General features: G+C 43.4%; 1 protein-coding gene across 1 annotated transcript in view; it reads left to right on the top strand.

Annotated features, from left to right (window-relative positions):
- Positions 1-20,122: 20,122 nt before the first annotated feature.
- Positions 20,123-21,143, top strand: part of LOC310879739 (histidine ammonia-lyase-like) — a gene marked incomplete at both ends in the record, with an annotated part of 23,148 nt that continues 22,127 nt past the window's right edge. The window contains one exon of the mRNA XM_083794566.1: positions 20,123-20,363. Coding sequence (XP_083650692.1) covers positions 20,123-20,363 — 241 coding nt within the window. The remainder of the gene's footprint in view (positions 20,364-21,143) is intronic.

Raw genomic sequence — 21,143 nt, 5'->3', positions numbered from 1 at the left:
TTAACTCTGAGAGTGAGTAAATCTGGGAGGTAATTATTTGGGATTTCACTGATGGCTCTGTGGTAGGCCTATACCTATTAGGGCTGTGAATCTTTGGGGGTCCCACCATTCCATTCCCATTCTTGGGACCACGATTCGATTCTCAATTAAAAAACTAAACTAAATTCAAAAGCATTTTTTTTCTCCCAGATTCAAAACGATTCTCTATTCAAAATGATTCTCGATTCAATACATAGGATTCAATACATAGGATTCAATACATAGGATTCAATACATAGGATTCAATACATAGGATTCAATACATAGGATTCAATACATAGGATTCAATACATATAGGATTCAATACATAGGATTCAATACATAGGATTCAATACATAGGATTCAATACATAGGATTCAATACATAGGATTCAATACATAGGATTCAATACATAGGATTCAATACATAGGATTCAATACACAATCTACTCCAGTCTTGAACTGAAGTGACTATACTTTACAGTAACTTGAAAATGACTGAAGACATGATGTTTACTGTGATTACGGTAAGCTTACATTTCACAAACACCATGTAGTGAAAACTCCTGTAACTATTTTTGGAAATTATGAATCGATTTTGAATCGTTCATACCGGGAATTGCGATTCTAATTCGAATCAATTTCTTTGACACCCCTACTACCTATGATGTATTGGCCCTGTGGTAGGCTGTGTGGTATAGGCCTACATATGATGTATTGGCCCTGTGGTAGGCTGTGTGGTATAGGCCTACATATGATGTATTGGCCCTGTGGTAGGCTGTGTGGTAGGCCTACATATGATGTATTGGCCCTGTGGTAGGCTGTGTGGTAGGCCTACATATGATGTATTGGCCCTGTGGTAGGCTGTGTGGTATAGGCCTACATATGATGTATTGGCCCTGTGGTAGGCTGTGTGGTAGGCCTACATATGATGTATTGGCCCTGTGGTAGGCTGTGTGGTAGGCCTACATATGATGTATTGGCCCTGTGGTAGGCTGTGTGGTATAGGCCTACATATGATGTATTGGCCCTGTGGTAGGCTGTGTGGTAGGCCTACATATGATGTATTGGCCCTGTGGTAGGCTGTGTGGTATAGGCCTACATATGATGTATTGGCCCTGTGGTAGGCTGTGTGGTAGGCCTACATATGATGTATTGGCCCTGTGGTAGGCTGTGTGGTATAGGCCTACATATGATGTATTGGCCCTGTGGTAGGCTGTGTGGTAGGTCTACATATGATGTATTGGCCCTGTGGTAGGCTGTGTGGTAGGTCTACATATGATGTATTGGCCCTGTGGTAGGCTGTGTGGTAGGCCTACATATGATGTATTGGCCCTGTGGTAGGCTGTGTGGTATAGGCCTACATATGATGTATTGGCCCTGTGGTAGGCTGTGTGGTATAGGCCTACATATGATGTATTGGCCCTGTGGTAGGCTGTGTGGTATAGGCCTACCTATGATGTATTGGCCCTGTGGTAGGCTGTGTGGTAGGTCTACATATGATGTATTGGCCCTGTGGTAGGCTGTGTGGTAGGCCTACATATGATGTATTGGCCCTGTGGTAGGCTGTGTGGTATAGGCCTACATATGATGTATTGGCCCTGTGGTAGGCTGTGTGGTATAGGCCTACCTATGATGTATTGGCCCTGTGGTAGGCTGTGTGGTAGGTCTACATATGATGTATTGGCCCTGTGGTAGGCTGTGTGGTAGGCCTACATATGATGTATTGGCCCTGTGGTAGGCTGTGTGGTATAGGCCTACATATGATGTATTGCCTCAAAGCTAATGAACATCATTTGGCCAAATTGCTTCCAGTATGCTCAGTTAGTTCTCACTGATGACCTCACAGTTTAGCTTGTAGTGATGTCATAGCCACTGACTGACTAACCTTTGGTGACCTTTTGCCCACAGAGGCAATTAAGTGCTCATTAATGCCAGTCAGTGGCAAGTTGTTAATATGCATAAAATGGCTCATAATATGCTCCACCTCATGTTTAAATGTGTGACAGGATTTGTGTTACATTTTAATTTGGATCTATTCATAAATTAAGTAACGTGTAAATTATGCTCATCTGATCAAGCACGCACTGACAAAAAGTCCAGAAACAATTAAAGTTCGAGAGTTTGTAATAGTCATCAATCGATCAATCAATAAATCAATCATAATAGTGTTGTAGCGACTACTTCCATCAAATCAAACAAAATAGAAGTAGTGCTATATGAGGCTGAGCTGTCGGCAGGAACTGTATCAATCAAATCCAGAAAAGTTCTTATTGTAGTTAAGGTGATTTATTGACAAATAAACAAGGTCCAAAAATGTTGATACTGAAATGTTGATAAATTAAAACGTAGGTATAAACGATTAAACGTAGATAAACGGTCAACAGAAAATATTGAGCCTAGAGCTCACCCCCATTCTCTCACCAGTGTTGTTTTCGTCGACTAAAACTAAGAAGAAAAATCTTCGTCGACTTCCTATTTTCACTGACAAAAACAAATGGAAACTAAATAAAAACTAAGCTATGATGACTAAAACTAAGACTAAATATACTGACAATTTCGTCGACGAATAAAAACTAGACTATAATGTTAGGAAAGGACTAGTGGACAAGAGATCCAGTATAAGTCATTTTACACTTGGTTGCATGCTGAAAATAGCTGATCTACAAGCTCACAGATTGTGAGCTTGTAGATCGGCTATTTTCAGCAAGTGTAAAAACACTCATTACGACGGCATCAAGACCTGCCAAAATACATTTTAGTCGACTAAATCAACTGTAGATTTAGTCGACTAAAATCTTATGACATTTAGTCGACTAAAACTAGACTAACACTAAGACATTCCAGGTGACTAAAATGTGACTAAAACTAAATGAACTTTCAGTCCAAAGACTATGACTAAACTAAAATAGAAATTTGCTGCCAAAAACAACACTAGACTCTCACTGAATGCCACTGCCCAGACACACAGCTGACATAAAGTAAAGTGATTAGCAGACACACAGCAGGAGCTCATCAATTAAGTGGGAAGTGGAACATCAAAACCAAAGCGTGGGGAAAAATAAACAATAAATAGAATCAACAAACAAAATGTATATTTTGGCTCCTACACTTAGGCTACGTCCTTAGGCTATACACATCCATTTGTCAATCAGTTACAGAGTGAAATTAATAAACACACACAATGTCAGATGTGTTCCCCCTTTGACTGTGAAATAGTTTTTTGTTTTTTGTTGTTTTTCTTCTGTCTTGTTCCTGTTAACTGTTTCGTCATCTTTCTTTGTTTTTGTTTTTGTTTTTGTTTTTCTTCTTTTGTTGTGTTGTTTGTTTGTTTTTCCTTTCTGTTGTTTGCTTTGTTGTATTATTTATGTTAGAAGGGTAGACACAATAAGCTATAGGCTTCAGCCTAAACCTTTTTGGTCAATGTTTCTTTTGCAAAAAAAACAGGCACTGTATTAATCTCTTTTTTAACCCATTCTGACCTGAGATCAGATTCTAAAAATGTCTTCTACATCCTGACAGTTTTCTGAAAAAGCTATGTTTCTATGTCAGTTGTTCTTCGATTTTCAAAAATAGCAGACCTACAAGCTCGTAGCGCGCCACTCGGTGGCGTGCTATGAGCTTGTAGATCTGCTATTTTTCAATAGCTAAAACATAACATAATGCTGACACCAAAAGGGGTTCCCTCCCAAAAGATTATGACCAAAATAAATAAACTGAACTGAAATGCTTCATAATTATAACACAAACTTGGTATAACCATGATTTCCAAGTCTTAAAATATCATATACAGTTTATACACGGATCATATATAAAATCAATATCATGTGAAATCCTGAATGTTACCCATGGTGGGCCCATATAGATTTATTTGCCATCAGCCCAGCAATGACTGTATAATTCGCTTTAGATGGGTAGATAGAGCCAATGACTGTATAATTCTCTTTAGACGGGTACATAGAGCCAATGACTGTATAATTCTCTTTAGACGGGTACATAGATAGAGCCAATGACTGTATAATTCTCTTTAGACGGGTACACAGAGCCAATGACTGTATAATTCTCTTTAGACGGGTACATAGAGCCAATGACTGTATAATTCTCTTTAGACGGGTACATAGAGCCAATGACTGTATAATTCTCTTTAGACGGGTACATAGATAGAGCCAATGACTGTATAATTCTCTTTAGACGGGTACACAGAGCCAATGACTGTATAATTCTCTTTAGACGGGTACACAGAGCCAGCTGGTGAAGTGTGTTTGCCTTTTGGATTAAAGTCGTGCCGGCTGGGCAGTGTTGTGACCCTGGCGGGAACCACAGTGAGTTCATTTCACTCTACCCATCACCATGACAACGCATATTCACAAACTTCCCTGGAATTGCTTTCAGGCTAACGTTCTTCTGACTGACACAAACCATGCTGTTCACTTTAGCTCAGAATGTGTATTGAGGTGACTGTCAGCGTCTGGCTGCAGAGCTGGACTGGATTCGGGTCCAAAGATCTTTCCTCCAGTTTTAGTTTAGCAACAGCTAGACTTTGTGATTGTTTAACCCATTTTAGGCAGAAACCCCTTTTGGTGTTATAGCATTACGTTATGCTTTAGCTATTTAAAAAATAGCAGATCTACAAGCTCATAGCGCGCCACTTGGTGGCGCGCTATGAGCTTGTAGATCTGCTATTTTTTAACGACTGACATAGAAACATAGCTTTTTCAGAAAACTTTTCAAACAGACATTTTTAGAATCTGATCTCAGGTCAGTTAAACTGTGCTTTTTGGGGACATAATATGATGTGAATGTGAGTTGAGTCCCCAGTGGCTGTTGATGGGAAACATGGCAAAGAAAATAAGGTGGCGATAATATCAGGGGTGTGGAGGTTTTCCTCCTGGGCGTCGCCCCCGATGAGAGCTGGAACAGTTAGGGCTCATTAATAAAGTGTTTTAGATGTTTAGCTTCAAAGGCGTTGCTCATGGATGCGGTCCTCGACTCGGTGCGGTGTGTGTGTGTGTGTGTGTGTGTGTGTGTGTGTGTGTGTGTGTGTGTGTGTGTGTGTGTGTGTGTGTGTGTGTGTGTGTGTGTGTGTGTGTGTGTGTGTGTGTGTGTGTGTGTGTGTGTGCCCACAGAGTGTTTACATCAGGGTTATTCTCTGAGGGGCAGGGACATTTCTTTAAAGGGAACCAACCAACTGCATGTGGTTGTTTGTGGCACCAGCACAAAAGAAAGTCCCTTTACTGTATGTCTCACTGTGCTTACATTTCTGACTAATAAAGTAGGCTATTCAATCAATAAATACAATGAACATAAATGGTGAATCACAGAGAATGAGAATGTATTGTATATTGAGTAGCTTATCCCATTTTGGCCTGACGGCGAAAAGTAAAAATAAATAAATTAAAATGTATTTTATTCTGAAAAACCTCATGTTTCTATATCAGTGGTTCTCAATATTTCATGTCAAGGACCCCAAATAATAATTATTGTAACCCCCATCTGAAAATATGTTGTTCCAGGGACCCCCCCCCCCCCCCCCCAGAAGCAAAGATTTGAGTTAAAAACTGAAACTCTGAAAGAATATATATTAATGTGCCGCGCTACGAGCTTGTAGATCTGCTATTTTTCAACAGCTTAAAACACCAAAAAGGCGTTCTCACCCAAAATGTGTTAAAGGGGGATATATAGTCAGGATGCTGGAGTCAGAGGAGAAGAATCCTTCTCTTTCGGCTTCGTAACGTCATGTGTTTGTAAATATCCGTGGCCTTGTTTGAGTCATACAGGATGTCGCTCTCAATGGATGGCGGCAGAACATCTGAGGGCCAATATAGATGAAACATTTGCCTCGGTTTGCTCAAGAAGTTGCAGGACAAATATAGACTCCCCACTCTCCCCAGGAGAGGTTTCTACAGGTTAGGAACTACATCTGTAATTTTTCTCCTACTTTTGACAGAGTTTGACCTTCAGTTTCTTCTCAAAAGATAGAGAACCAGACAAGAAGGTATCACATTTTTATGTGTTTATGAGTCATTATAGTTGACAGATGAAATTCGAAGTGACAAATTAAGGACTTTTTAATTAATAGCCTACCTATAAAAAGAAAAAATACATGAAATGAAATTAAAGAAGACTATAGTACGGCATTAAACGTCAAAACTATACAATAAAAACGGGTCAAATGGTCAAATAATATAAGAAACAGGCAAAAATTGTGAAAATAGCCGATCTACAAGCTCACCTATTTTCCCAATATTTATCTATGTATTGTCTCAACTCCAATTCCAAATGCTTGTAAGGGTGGAGGGTCCCGACCTGAGGTTACAAACGTCTTCTAAATCCTGACAGTTTTCTGAAAAACCTCATGTTTCTATGTCAGTACTGATCAAACATTTTCATGTCAAGGACCCCCAAAATTATATGTAATTGACTGACGACCCCCATCTGAAAATATGTAGTTCTAGGGACCCCCTCTGAAGTATAAAGATTTGAGTTAAAAACATTGTCTCTGAAAGAATATTCAAAGATTTTCACGATTTCAAAAAAATAGCAGATCTACAAGCTCAAGCGCTTGTAGATCTGCTATTTTTCAAAAGCTAAAGTAGAACAGAAAAGGTTCAGAACCAGAACCACTGCTTTAAGGTTGCTGGTGGACACAGCAGGACAGATACTGGCCACAGCGGAGAAGGTCAAGTTTACTCAGCACAGAGGGGTTCAAGTGGTTAAACCCGACATAATCCGTTCACTATGGGATCCCACAGGGGTTTGAACTTGGCCCCCCCTTCCTTTGTTCAGTCTCTACACCACATCTTTTCGTTGAAAATTGCCGATCTACAAGCTATAACAACAGGCCACTTTGATTGCAACGTGTTGTGAGCTTCTATAGGTCTGCTATTTATTTCGTGGAATTTTAGCTTTTAGTATGGTTAAAAAGGTTCAAGGTTGTGCTTTATTGTTGTTATACATCTTGTCTTACAGGTACAAGTTTTTTTTATTTATTTTTAATAAATTGTATTCAAAGAGTATGACATAATATGCAAGTTTCACAGAAAGAAAATACAACTCTTTGTTTTTAAAATTTTCCCCCACAACTCCTTTCCCAATCCTCCCCACCCACCCACCATCTTTCCCCACGAGGCCAGACATACAAACAACATATATATATATATATATATATATATACAGGTATACATAACTAAGATACACACAACATATCATATATACAGGTATATAAAACCAATAGGTTGAGTACATACCGGTAACTAAGATACAAAGAAAGGGATCACATGGTTATGTTCACAGAAATAATTAATAAACAACTTAAAAGGGGGGGTAATTAAATGTATTTTTTGTTCGGCTTCCTTATAAGACAATGCAGCAGCATAGGTAATGACAATAATAAAAATAATAAATTATCTTCTCTTCTCCACACACAAACACACACACACACACACACACACACACACACACACACACACACACACACACACACACACACACACAGTCACACACACACACACACACACACACACACACACACACACACACACACACACACACGCACACACACACACACGCACACACACACACTAGTAATAGGCCTTTTAACGCATTACCAAGGCCAAGTTACATGGACGTGTGGCTGCTACCAATCACGCTAATTCCAGCATCTGGTCAGAGGAATGCTTTGTTGGTTTTAGGGCGTGCGACCGTGCGTGGTGTGAGCCCGGAGCCTGCCACACATTCTTCCCCTCCATTACCCCCGTTTGACTGAATGAAGAGGACTGTCCCGGGGCCATTATTGACACCCGGGGGGCAGGCTTTGGGGACTGTCCCGGGGCCATTATTGACACCCTGGGGGCAGGCTTTGGGGACTGTCCCGGGGCCATTATTGACACCCTGGGAGGGTCCCAGCGCATGCAGGCTTTGGGGACTGTCCCGGGGCCATTATTGACACCCTGCAGGGGCAGGCTTTGGGGACTGTCCCAGGCACATTGACACCCTGGGAGGGTCCCAATGCAGCAGGCTTTGGGGACTGTCCCAGGCACATTGACACCCTGGGAGGGTCCCAATGCAGCAGGCTTTGGGGACTGTCCCGGGGCCATTATTGACACCCTGGGAGGGTCCCAGTGCATGCAGGCTTTGGGGACCGCGGGGCAGAGGCTGAGCGTATATGTGTGACCATAGGGCAGTACGACGTGGCAACGGTATACGGATAGAGTACAGAGAGGAAGCTGAGAGAATGACACAATTCAATTCAATTCAAATGGCTTTATTGGCATGAGAAAACATTTACATTGCCAAGGCAGAAAGAACAATACAGCAATACAATCAAAACTAAAATGATGTACATTTGAAAGTCAGAATCTTCAATAGATCAATTTCTATGTAACAAGATCACTCGATGCAGGTATAGTGCAGGAATATATATACACAATGATTAGTCTTTAGGGTGGTTGTGTTCCATTTGATATCCTTCTCCTATCACAGCAACTCACACATCTTGCTGCATGTGTTTGCACATTGTTGTACTTCGCCCAGCAGATATGGGAGTTTTTTTGTCATTGGTCATGTTTTCAAAACCTCCGTGTGTGGTTGTGATCTGTGGGAAGTATGTGTCGCTGATGTCTTGGTACAATGAATGACATCAGTGACAACAGTCTGCCTATGACGGCCTTTCTCGATGACACACGGAGGGAAGGAGGGGGACAGGAAAGTGTGTCACACACAGATCGATGCTTCCTTCCTCAGCTTACTGCAGCGGTGTTGTCTCTCGTCATTTCCTCTGTGTGTGTGTGTGTGTGTGTGTGTGTGTGTGTGTGTGTGTGTGTGCGTGTGTGTGAGTGCGCGCATGCGTGATTGTGTCTGCACATGAGTGTGTGTTTGTGTGTGTGTGGTAGTGTGCATGTGTGCCCTCTCTCCCATTATATTTGTATTTACACTGGGATGTGAGTGAGAAAATCCGCTGGCATCGAGCCTGCCTCGCTCTCTTTCACACGTCTGCCGTTTTGGAATTCCTCCCCTGTTAGCTCAGTCACTCCATCCCGGCGTTCCGGGCGGCGTTCCGGCGGGTGGGGTCTCTTTCTCTCTCTCTCTCTGCCCGGGGAGGGATGGCTGCAGTGATCGCTATGCCTCTCCCCCTCGCCTCATTAGCTGGCTACAATGAGGCGGGCATGCCTGGAATGTGGGGGTACATTCTTCCTCGGAGCAGCCCCCCCCCCCCGTACCCCTCTCTTCTTCGTACATCTCCTGTGTCTCCTTCTCTCCCCCGGGCCATCCCGGCCAGCCTCCTCAGTCCTCACACACACTCTGTCAAGTGCCACAGTACGTATAAATCCTGTACAATCTCCTCATCATCCCTCCTTCTTCAGTTAAAACCCTGCCATTCTGACCTGAGATCAGATTCTAAAAATGTCTTCTGCATCCCGACAGTTTTCAGAAAAAGCTATGTTTCTATGTCAGTCGTTCTTCGATTTTTCAAAAATAGCAGCTCGTAGATCTGCTATTTTTCAATAGCTAAAGCATAACGTAATGCTAATACCAAAAGGGGTTCCCGCCCCAAAATGGGATAAGTCCTGTACAATCTCCTCATCATCCCTCCTTCTATTCAGTTCAAACCCTGCGTATTAAAACGTTCCTAAAAAGAAGCAACATGAATAAAATATCTTTATCAATCAAAGATCAGTGCTGATCAAACATTTTCATGTCAAGGACCCCCAAAATTACATGTAATTAACTGACGACCCCCATCTGAAAATATGTAGTTCTATAGGGACCCCATCAGAAGTAAAGTTTTTTTTATTTTATTTTTAAGATTACTTTTTGCGGCTTATGCCTTTTATTGTTTTTTTTAAGGGACAGACAGTAGGCTGACAGGAAACGGGAGAGAGATGGGGGGATGACATGCAGTAAAGGCCGTGTCGGGCTCGGGAGTCGAACCCGCGGCACACTGCGACTGGATCACCAGTCGGGTGCCCAGACGGTTACGCCACCGCCTGGGCCAGAAGTTAAGATTTTAGTTAAAAACATTGGCTCTGAAAGAATATTCAAAGATTTGCGCTACATTTTCACGATCTTTCAAAAATAGCAGACCTATACAAGCTCGTAGCGCGCCACTATGATTTTGTAGATCTGCTATTTTTCAATAGCTAAAGTAGAACAGAATGCTTGAAACACCAAAAGGGGGTTCCCGCCCAGAATGGGTTAAAAAAATATATGATACTTTTGGGGTGTCGTGGCCTGGAAAGGTTCAGAACCAGAGTGCGTAAACGTTCCTAAAACAGAAGCACATGAATAAAATATCTTTATCAATCAAAAGATCCACCTCTGTGATCTGTGATCGCCACACATTATACACTGTGCCTTTCTTTCCACATATTTATTCCAGGATATGTGGTAACAAACACGGAGGAGATAATATGGTTTCCATCATTCAGCGCAGAGTTTATTCTCTAGTTCTAAAATGGAAGTGATTTATTGCAACTGCTTAAGACATTTTGACCTGAGATCAGATTCTAAAAATGTCTTCTATACATCCTGACAGTTTTCTGAAAAAGCTATGTTTCTATGTCAGTCGTTTAAAAAAGAAAAATAGCAGACCTACAAGGTCGTAGCGCGCCACTCGGTGGCGCGCTATGAGCTTGTAGATCTGCTACTTTTTCAATAGCTATAAAGCATGACATACTGCTAACACCAAAAAGGGGTTCCCGCGCAAAATGGCTTAAGACATTTAACCCATTCTGAACGGGCACCCATTTTGGTGTCAGCATCATGTTATGCTTTAGCTATTTAAAAATAGCAGATCTACAAGCTCATATCGCGCCACCGAGTGGCGCGATTCGAGCTTGTAGGTCTGCTATTTTTTTTAAATCGAAGAGCGACTGACATTTTTAGAATCTGATCTCAGGTCAGAATGGGTTCATCAGACCAGTGTGTGTCCGGCGGAAACCTCGTATGAATCTGATCTCAGGTCAGAATGGCTTAAGAGGGGAAAGAATCTCTGTAGGCAGTCACCGCCTGGCCAAAATGGATTTGGCTTCAGGTCGCTGCCATAATTCAAATCCACTCACCCTGCCTGTTGGGATTTGGTCAATGTTTTCTTATCATTTGAGAGACCGGCCTAATGGAAATACTGCTCATTCCTTTAGCTTTTAGAGGGCAGAGCTGCAGGAACTAGAGTGTTTTTAGGGTGATTAATACTTGGTTGGCGTGCTGTATAGTGTTGTGCACCGACAATATAGCCAATCCACAAGTTCACAGGCTGCGCGCCGCAGTGCAACACTTGGTGCATAACACAGCTCACAACAAAGTAGGAATGAAGTGATAGCAGAGTGATTCTACAAATGCCTTCCATGTTTCTATATGTCAGTGTTTCTCAAACTATTTCATGTCAAGGACCCCCAAACATGTGTGTAATGTAATATGTAATTGGCCCGCTGACCCCCATCTGAAGATATGTTGTTCCAGGGACCCCCCCCCCCCCCCCCCCCCCAGAAGCAAAGATTTATTAAAGTTAAAAACATTCGCTTGAAAGAATATATATTCAAAGATTTGCGCCCACATTTTCACGATTTTTCAAAAATAGCAGTCCTACAAGCTCGTAGCGCGGCACTCAGTGCCGCGCTACGAGCTTGTAGATCAGCTATTTTTCAATAGATGTAAACAAACACATCATGTACAGAATTGCCCACAGGTATGATATAGGGCTAAACAATGACACGTATTGACAGTGACACATGATGTGGCCCTTTAAAGGGATAGTAGGTAACATTTAGCCTAAATATATAAATATTTTAGCCCTCATTTCCCCTCTATATTATCGTGCTGGTGCATGCAAATGGTATTAAAATGGTGCATTTATATAGCGCCTTTATCCAAGGCCCTTTACATAGATTGTGCATTACATTCACACACATTCATACACTGATGGCGTCGGAAACCATGCAAGGCACCGACCAGCACATCAGGAGCAATTAGGGGTTCAGTGTCTTGCTCAAGGACACTTCGACACTAACTCTGGGGGAGCCGACAGGGTTCGAACTGGTGACCTTGGGATAACCATCCAGCCACTCTAACCCCTGAGCCACCGCCTGCCGCCCCATGTGTTTTCCTTGTAGAAAGACACATCCCCCAAGTACCCTCAGCTAAAATGTGGCTTACCCAAGCCTCTACTCTACTCTCTTGCCTTTGGAGAAACTCACCTATGACCTTCACCAAAAGACAGACACATTTTGAGCTGATAAAGCTCAAGCTAGCTCAAGCTCAATAGCTGATAAAGTTTAGGACCGGTTGGTGTTTTCTTATCCATTTGGGAGTGCATACTATATCCTCTCCATTGCAGTAGTGGGTGAGAGATAGATGGAAATTGGAATAGAGAGTATGCACATGCATGCTTTTCCCATCAGGACACGCCCCCCTCATCTAGACTGAGTGGCAGAACATTGAGCAGCATGGAGTGTTGGAGTTTGGAAGCGCTCGTTGTAAATCACTCAACCGTCCTGCCGTACCACCTGTTTCTAAATGTCACATGATGCAGGAGGCAGCAAAATGTTGTGTTATTGAAAACAAGCACTTCCAAACTCTGACACTTAGAAACATAATCAAATGCAGGGCATTTATTGACAGAAAGTAGCTCATAACGTTTCTATGGTGGATTTTTATGAAACAAAAACTTTGCAGAGAGAAAGAGGATATAATTCAAGCTTTTCGTACAGCTGCAATGTTGGTGAGTTTAACATTGTTTAATGAAATCAGACTCAGACAGGACTTTTCTGTGTGGATGAATGGGCTGTCGAGGCCAGAAAGTAGTTTTTTGCCACTCAGTGGGCGTTCGTTCCCACATAACTTCCAGGTACGATGATGTCACACGCATACCCTCTATAGATCCCTTTAAACCTCAAAGTGGTTTAATGTGCACTGAGTTGATTGATCGGGCCCATAGATCGGGCCATAAAAGTATCAAACGTGTTCTGGTGAATCAAAGACAACTTACCTGTCAAAGGGAGGAGGGGGGGTGGGGGGGGGGGGGAGTGTGTTTGTACACACACACACACACACACACACACACACACACACACACACACACACACACACACACACACACAGACCTGCCTATTATCCCTTTAAGATTTGGCTTATTTTGTCTATTATTTAACTGTTAGCTTTTAGGGATGGAGAGTAATTTGACTGCAGGGTGATGGTGACTGCTCCCAAAAAAACAACTGCATGATGATCATTTCACTCAGTGTGTGCGCGTTGTGTGCGTTGTGTGCATTGTGTGCGTGTGTGTGCGTGCGCGTGTGCGTGGGGGAGACTTACCACAGGCAAAGTGATGGGACACAGAGCATTACGCACCTTGTTATCGTAAGCCTGGTACCAGCTGGAGCTATCTTCCAGAGCCTGTGTGCGTGCGTGCGTGCCGTGCGTGCGTGAGACAGACAGACAGACAGAGACAGGAGAGACAGAGACAGCAGAGAGAGACAGAGTGGGTGTGTGATAAGCAACAGGACAGACAGACAGAGAGACAGAGACAGGAGAGACAGACAGAGAGACAGAGACAGGAGAGACAGACAGACAGAGAGAGACAGGAGAGACAGACAGACAGACAGAGAGACAGAGACAGAGACAGGAGAGACAGACAGAGAGACAGAGACAGGAGAGAGAGACAGAGTGGGTGTGTGATGGTCTGTGTGTGGGTGTGCAACAGGAGAGGGAGAGAGCCAGAGAGAGAGTGAGGGAGGGAGGGAGGGAGGGGTGTCTTTTAGGTATTTTGGTGTAAAGCATATATACCTTTTTACTATCCCCTTGACTGTGAGAAGCTTTGTAGCTGCACCTCCTCCTATCTCCTCCTCCTCCTCTCTCCTCCCACGGTCATCACCCCCAGAGGGCAAAGGTTAAATGCAACGAGGGAGGTGATGTAGGATAACCCGGGATAGAAGTGAAGTGTCAAGTGTGTGTGTGTGTGTGTGTGTGTGTGTGTGTGTGTGTGCGCGTGCGTTGTTTGTGCATGCATGCGTGCCGTGCATGCGTGTGCGTGCGTGCGTGCACACTAGACGTGCACGTCCACACTAGGACATACTCCAGATGCGAGGCCTAAGAGGAAAGCATCGGTCTGAAGAAGCTCAGAGGTCTCTGTGACAGATAGAGGTGAAGCTGATAGGACAGATAGGACCTCTATCTGCCTCTGATAGGACCGAGAAAACAGATCTATAGGCGCTACTGTGGAACTGTGTCGCTATAGGTCCACAAACTTTATTTAGGTACAACGTTTCGACCCTTAACCCATTCTGAGATCAGATTCTAAAAATGTCTTCTACATCCTGACAGTTTTCTGAAAAAGCCGTGTTTCTATGTCAGTGGTTCTTTGATTTTTCAAAATAATTTTCAATAGCTAAAGCATAACATAATGCTAACACCAAAAGGGGTTCCCGCCCCAAAATGGGTTCGAAACGTTGTACCTAAATAAAGTGTCTTGGGACACTTTAGACACACAGAGTGCGGACAACGTCCCTTCTTTTTCGTTGTACGTATATTTTTGTTGAGCACCTGTTAGAATTTCTGGAGATGTGCGTGCTTCCTCATGGGATCCTACTGTACGTCCACAATGTCAACAGGGGAACCATGGCAGATGTGTGTCCAGTGTTCATCCAATCATCGCCATGTTCTCCAACAGAGAAGCGCTGATCCGATTCCTGGGGATGAAGAGAAGCTCACCTTGTTCTAAATGTTTCCTCCCTCCATTTGTTGGACTGTCTTTCAGCCTATTTTTCTGTCTTACTGTCTGTGCAGAACTTTTACTGTTCCTGTCTGTCCAGAACTTTAACACAATGTGTTTACACAGACCCTCAAAGCTGGACATAGGAGGGGCTAGCGGCCCCTCAAAATAGCCCCGTTTTGGAACCTGGCGTGAACTCAACGACAGCTCCGAGCTACTGTGTATATATAGAGGAGAGAGCAGTTCTGATCAGAGCTAGAATAGAAATATCACCATAATACATGACATCTTCAACAAAAACATTATCATAAGGTTTCCGGTTTAATCCTCCTCGCTGTGTCCCTGTGTGTCCTGCTGTGTCCCTGTTTGTCCCTGTGTGTCCTGCTGTGTCCTGCTCCCGATGAGCAGGTTGGTGCCTGCTCATTGCATCGGGGTGTATACTTAGATTAGACTAGTCATTGGTTAGACATGGGTTAAGGTTAGGTTTAGGTGTGCTGCCCCGTGGGAGGTTAGGTTTAGGGTGAGGGTTTGAGATAGTTGTAGGACTAATGACTGGTCTAACCAATGACTAGTCTAAACCAAAAACTGTCTAAACTAAGTGTTTCCTCTGCCGTCCGTGTGAGAATGGGTGAATGTAATGGCCGTTGGAGAGTGTTTTGGATAAAGGTTCAATATAAATGCACGGTTTACCATTTAGGACAGGGCTGGTCTCCACGGTGTAGCCTTGTTTCTCTCTCCCTTTTCTGTGAATGGCAGTGGCACTTTCATTTGATGTATTGTTGAGGAAACATTTAATATCCCTTATAAAAGTACCTTTGAAGTATTTATTTAGTAACTCTTCTCCGTGAGCTGGGTTCTAAGTAACTAACCTTTAGTGAGAACTCACATGATTATTGTGTATTATGTAAATACTTCACTTACCGTAGTTTGGTCATTAATATGCCTATAGCGTACTGCCCAAAGACAGTAGAGACGGTCTCTTTAGCTCTTATCTGACCTAATCAATCAACAGACTCACATGTGGCATGACAACATGTCTGTTTCCTATCAGCCAGGGTTGCTGTGGGCACGTCTAAAAGCTGTGGAGGAGTCCCTGTTGTTCGATGAGCCAGACCGGGTTTCCGTTACACTGACAGGTCATGTAAGTTTTGTCTCCTTTCTTAACCCATTCTGACCTGAGATCAGATTCTAAAAATGTTCTTCTACATCCTGACAGTTTTTTGAAAAAGCTATGTTTCTATGTCAGTGGTTCTTCGATTTTTCAAAAATAGCAGATCTACAACTGGCAACATAGATTGGCAAATTGACAGGAATCATGGAAAACAATATGGTGGCTCAAATGGCTCTTACAGTGAATGTGTCTGTGAATGGGTGAATGTGTCTGTGAATGGGTGAGTGTGTCTGTGAATGTGTCTGTGAATGGGTGAATGTAATGCACATGAAGGGCTTTGGAGAAAGGTGCTATAGAGCGTCGCAGTCCCACCCCCTCGAACCCTCGAGAGACCCCGGAAAATAAATCCCCGTTCATTTTCCTCATAGACTTTTCAAAAAAGTATTTATTTAAAGACGTTTACGCCGCGGACAAAGACAACTCTGTCGTCGTGACAAATCACGACTCGAGTTGGCTTCGTATGACTTTAAATAAATAGTCTAAATGGGGAAAAATGGGAAAATTGGGAATTATTTCCTGGGCCTGGCGTGGTCATGAAAGGAGGCGGGACTGCGACGCTCTATATAAGGCAGCATTTACTGTTTCTCATGCCCAGACCTTTAGAGTTCACCCACTGACATCTCAGAGTGTTATCAGGGTCAGGTTGCCATGTGGCGAGGTTGATGGATGGATGGAGGGGTGTATGGGTGGGTGGATGGAGGGGTATATGGGTGGGTGGGTGGGTGGAGGGGTATATGGGTGGGTGGGTGGGTGGGTTGTTGAATGGGAGGTATTTATAGCATGTCTTGGATGTGATGAGCGGATGGGAGGATGAACAGACAGCCCTGCAAGGCAAGGCTAGAGTCATGGAGGAAAAGGAAAAGGGAGGTGCTGAATTGTGTTGCGCGTGCGTGCGTGTGTGTGCGTGCGTGTGTGCGCGTGTGCATGTGTGTGAGGGGGGGGGGGTTGTGTACATGTTTGTTGTCTCCACCAGGCCGAAGGCACTCCGTCCGTCCGTGTGTGTGTGAGTCCGTGTGTGCGTCTGTTACCAGCTAATCTCCGGCACCGTTAGCCTGGTCGATGCCAAATTTTGCACACACACTCCCTGAATGCCAACGATGAACCTCTGCCCCAAATGTTCCAGAGCGGCCTGTTATAGCGCCACCAGGAGGCCGACTTTTGAAAAACAATCTTTTTGATATTACTCCTCCAGATTCTGTCCAAAAATCCCACAATTCGTTACACACTATCTCTAATTCTCTATAGCCATGTGTTCATGACGGATCTGTCCGATATTTCATATTCCATCCTAATTGGCTAACATTGGCTTTCAAAGGTTGCACGTTTTGAACAAAAAGCCTCAAATCATGAACGCAGCGTGCAATTGAATTCACGTGAAATCTTTCATGGACTTTCCTACTATAGGCTGAGGAATATATCCCACCCTTTTCATATTGGCCTGTTATAGCGCCACCACCAGGTGGACTTTTGCAAAAACAACTTTTTGGATAAAAATCCCTCAAATCATCCAATGGGCCATCCAAGGCCTATAAGAAGAAATGGCACCCTTTTCACATTGGCCTGTTATTAGCGCCACCAGGAGGCCACAATCTGACCTGCAGTGCCCTGAGTGAGGGGCACTTTATCTAGTTATAGGAATGACTCTCTCTATAAGACATAACCGATGTAACAGGGAGGTTATGGGAGTGAGTGTAAGTGTGCGTGCGTGTGTGTGTGTGTGCGCGCACGTGTCCATTGACACGGGTGTCTACACCGTGCACACCGTGCAGACACAGTGCAGCATGGTGTTTATTCACAGAGAGGGCGGCGGCCTGCAGGAAGCAGCCAGTGGGAGCTTCCCGGGGAAAAGGCGAGGGGGGGGGGGGGGGGGGGGGGGATTGGGGCGATCCCCGCGTTTCTATAGGAGGAAATGGAGCCCGTGTGGGCGTGTGTGCCTCACGGAGACCGCCGCTTCCAGTCTGGGGAGTCAGACCCCCGAAGTCTGCCCTGTAGGGAGACAGAGAGAGAGAGAGTCTCCCCTCTTAGGATAATTTATAGTGAGATATAGGAATGAATCAATTTAATTATAGCTTCATCCTTTTCAACTGGACCACTCGTCATCGGAGAAAAATGTAAATAAAGATAACCACCGCTCATCCGTTGACGAAACTTAAAGGACCACTTCACCACTTTTCAACCTATCTTCCTATAATTGGTCCTAACTAATGTTCATGATAAAATACCACAATTTCTTCTCATAGGAGGGCTGTGGGCAGTTCAGAAACCTGTCCACCAGTGACATCATCGATGGTGAATCCAAGCTAATAGAAACGGCAAACTGAAAAGTTGCAATGCAAAAGTTGAAGCCATCATTCTCACAATAATACAAATCTAAATATTATACAAAATCTAAAAATTTAAAACAAATCTTCTTAAAAGAAATATGCCTCATGATGATGTCGGGTGTCTGCCCAAAGCCCTCCTATGAGACACAGACTGAGTAGGAAAAAATTGTGTTTTATCATGAACATTAGTGAGCACCAATTATATGAAGAGATGTTGAAAAGTGGTGAAGTGGTCCTTTTAAGTGAGGTGCTGGAGGCACAAAGGGAAGATGAGAGAAATAAAGGGAATCTCCACACACTCCGATCTGTTGCACAATCAATGTATTTATTTAGCAAAGCTTTCGGTCTATATGCCTGAAGAAAAGGTCAGTTGACCGAAAGCTTGCTAAATAAATACATCGATTGTGCGACAGATCGGAGTGTGCGGAGCGTCCCTTTATTTTTCAACTGACCACTCATGAAAATGAGTGAATGAGTCTCCAGGATGTCTTTTTTTTTTGCTCTGGGAATTTTGACCTCTGACCTCTGTCACTCTCTCTCTCTCTCTCTCTCTCTCTCTCTCTCCATCTCAGTTTCACTCTGCCTCATGTCTCTTTTAGATTACTGTACATTCTTTACGCTGCTGTAATACCATTCAGCTCACAAATTATGGGAAGACCTCTAAACATATAGGTGACACTGTCCGTCCAGTAAGCAGTGGTTGGGAAACGTAGCTGTCTGGCACTGTGATATTTATTTATAAACGTGATATTTATTTATAAACGTAGCTGTCTGGCACTGTGATATTTATTTATAAACGTGATATTTATTTATAAACGTAGCTGTCTGGCACTGTGATATTTATTTATAAACGTGATATTTATTTATAAATGTAGCTGTCTGGCACTGTGATATTTATTTATAAACGTGATATTTATTTATAAACGTTAGCTGTCTGGCACTGTGATATAAACGTAGCTGTCTGGCACTGTGATATTTATTTATAAACGTATAGCTGTCTGGCACTGTAATATTTATTTATAAACGTGGCTGTCTGGCACTGACTGTGATATTTATTTTCTAGGATTATGTTTAATTTGGACGGCTCTGATGCAAATGGAGGCCTCGTCGACCCACTTGACCCAATTAAGTCTTGTGTTTGACAACTTCACACTATACTAAACCAAAAGATTGTGCTAAATAGATTTGCACTAAAAGTGACCTTTTGTCAAATGGTGCCATAGATTAGAACATTATAAGTGAAAAAATATTTAAAATATTCTCACTCATTGACTCGTCCTGAGTCCATATTTTCATTTACTCGGTCTTGTCTCGGTCTCGGCGTCTCGCCCACAATTTGACTCGGTGTTGGCTCTGTCTCTAACCCTAACCCTAACCTCAACCCTGCTGTGTACCACTGCCATCTCCTTGGCACGGTTTGCCACGGAGTGTGTGTGTGTGTGTGTGTGTGTGTGTGTGTGTGTGTGTGTGTGTGTGTGTGTGTGTGTGTGTGTGTGTGTGTGTGTCCGGTTTTATATTGGCCATGGGCTGGCCAATAAAACCACAGAGCAGAGCAATTTATAAATCTTAAGGCCAGTCAGCCCGTCGGACATTGCGTGTGTGTGTGTGTGTGTGTGTGTGTGTGTGTGTGTGTGTGTGTGTGTGTGTGTGTGTGTGTGTGTGTGTGTGTGTGTGTGTGTGTGTGTGCGTGCGTGCGTGCGTGCGACTCGTGCGTGCGTGTTAATGAGTCAGGCAGGGCTGTTAATGTTTATTATGTCATGGTTTAACAACACATCCTTCAGATCGGTGTCACACGTATTATAACTCTCTGCGGGGCCACACATTGTTCAACGTCTGTTTCATCAGTATATTTCTCTCCATCCCCTCTTCGTCCCTATAAGCCTCCGGTCTCCGACCCTCTGCAGCGATGCACCGCGTCTCTGTGTGCGTGCGTGGCGAATGGCTGCGTGTGCCGTGCGGCGCCGGCGGGCCCGCGGCCTCGGTCCGCTGGCTGGGCGCCGAGGCGCTGCGGCGCTACGGCCTGCAGGCTACGAGGCCGGAGGAGGAGGAGGTGGGTGTCGCGGTGCGGAGGTGCCCGGGAGGAGAGCTCCTTCACCCCGACGATCTGCTCAAGGACATCCTGGAGGACAACGACTTTGTGCAGCTGGGTAAGGATTTTAGTTGGTCAATTAATTAACGCATTTTGACCTGAGATCAGATTCTATAAAAATGTCTTCTACATCCTGACAGTTTTCTGAAAAAGACTATGTTTCTATGTCAGTCGTTCTTCGATTTTTCAAAAAATAGCAGACCTACAAGCTCGTAGCGCGCCACTCGGTGGCGCGCTATGAGCTTGTAGATCTGCTGTTTTTCAATAGCTAAAGCATAACATAATGCTATAACACCAAAAGGGGTTCCCACTTCCCTCCCAAAATGGGTTAATGCTGCAATGCAGCTATATATCATCTTTATCATCCATGGTGCTAACTTCATGTCAAGGAGGACCCAATCATATGTATTTGGCTGCCAACCCCATCTCAAAATATTTATGTTTTAAGGGACCCCCATGCAGAAGCAAAGCAAAGATATTAGTTAAATAATGAATTATAATATAAACATATATAATCTTTAAAAGATTATATATAGGCATATATTTATATATATTCAAAAAATTTGAAGAATCTACAAGAATACAAGCTTGTAGATCTGCTATTTTTGAATTGCCAAAGTAAAATGACACATGATGCTTTCCCAGTTGTGATGGCTTAATGTGCTCACTTTTTTACTATGAGTCCTCGAATCTTGCTTATATAGTATTACTATTATATTTAGAATAAATGCAGGCTAAATGCATGAAGGGGCAACTGGTTACCTGTTGTGTGCAGCTCAACAAATTACAAATGACATACCCACAACAATAGCCTATTTTAACTCAGAGCTAAATTACC

The sequence above is a fragment of the Protomyctophum parallelum genome, assembly GCF_964188405.1.
Source record: "Protomyctophum parallelum genome assembly, chromosome: 22".
Classification (NCBI taxonomy): domain Eukaryota; kingdom Metazoa; phylum Chordata; class Actinopteri; order Myctophiformes; family Myctophidae; genus Protomyctophum; species Protomyctophum parallelum.
The sequence above is the reverse complement of the archived record's forward strand: the minus strand, read 5'-3'. Positions and strand labels throughout refer to the sequence as shown.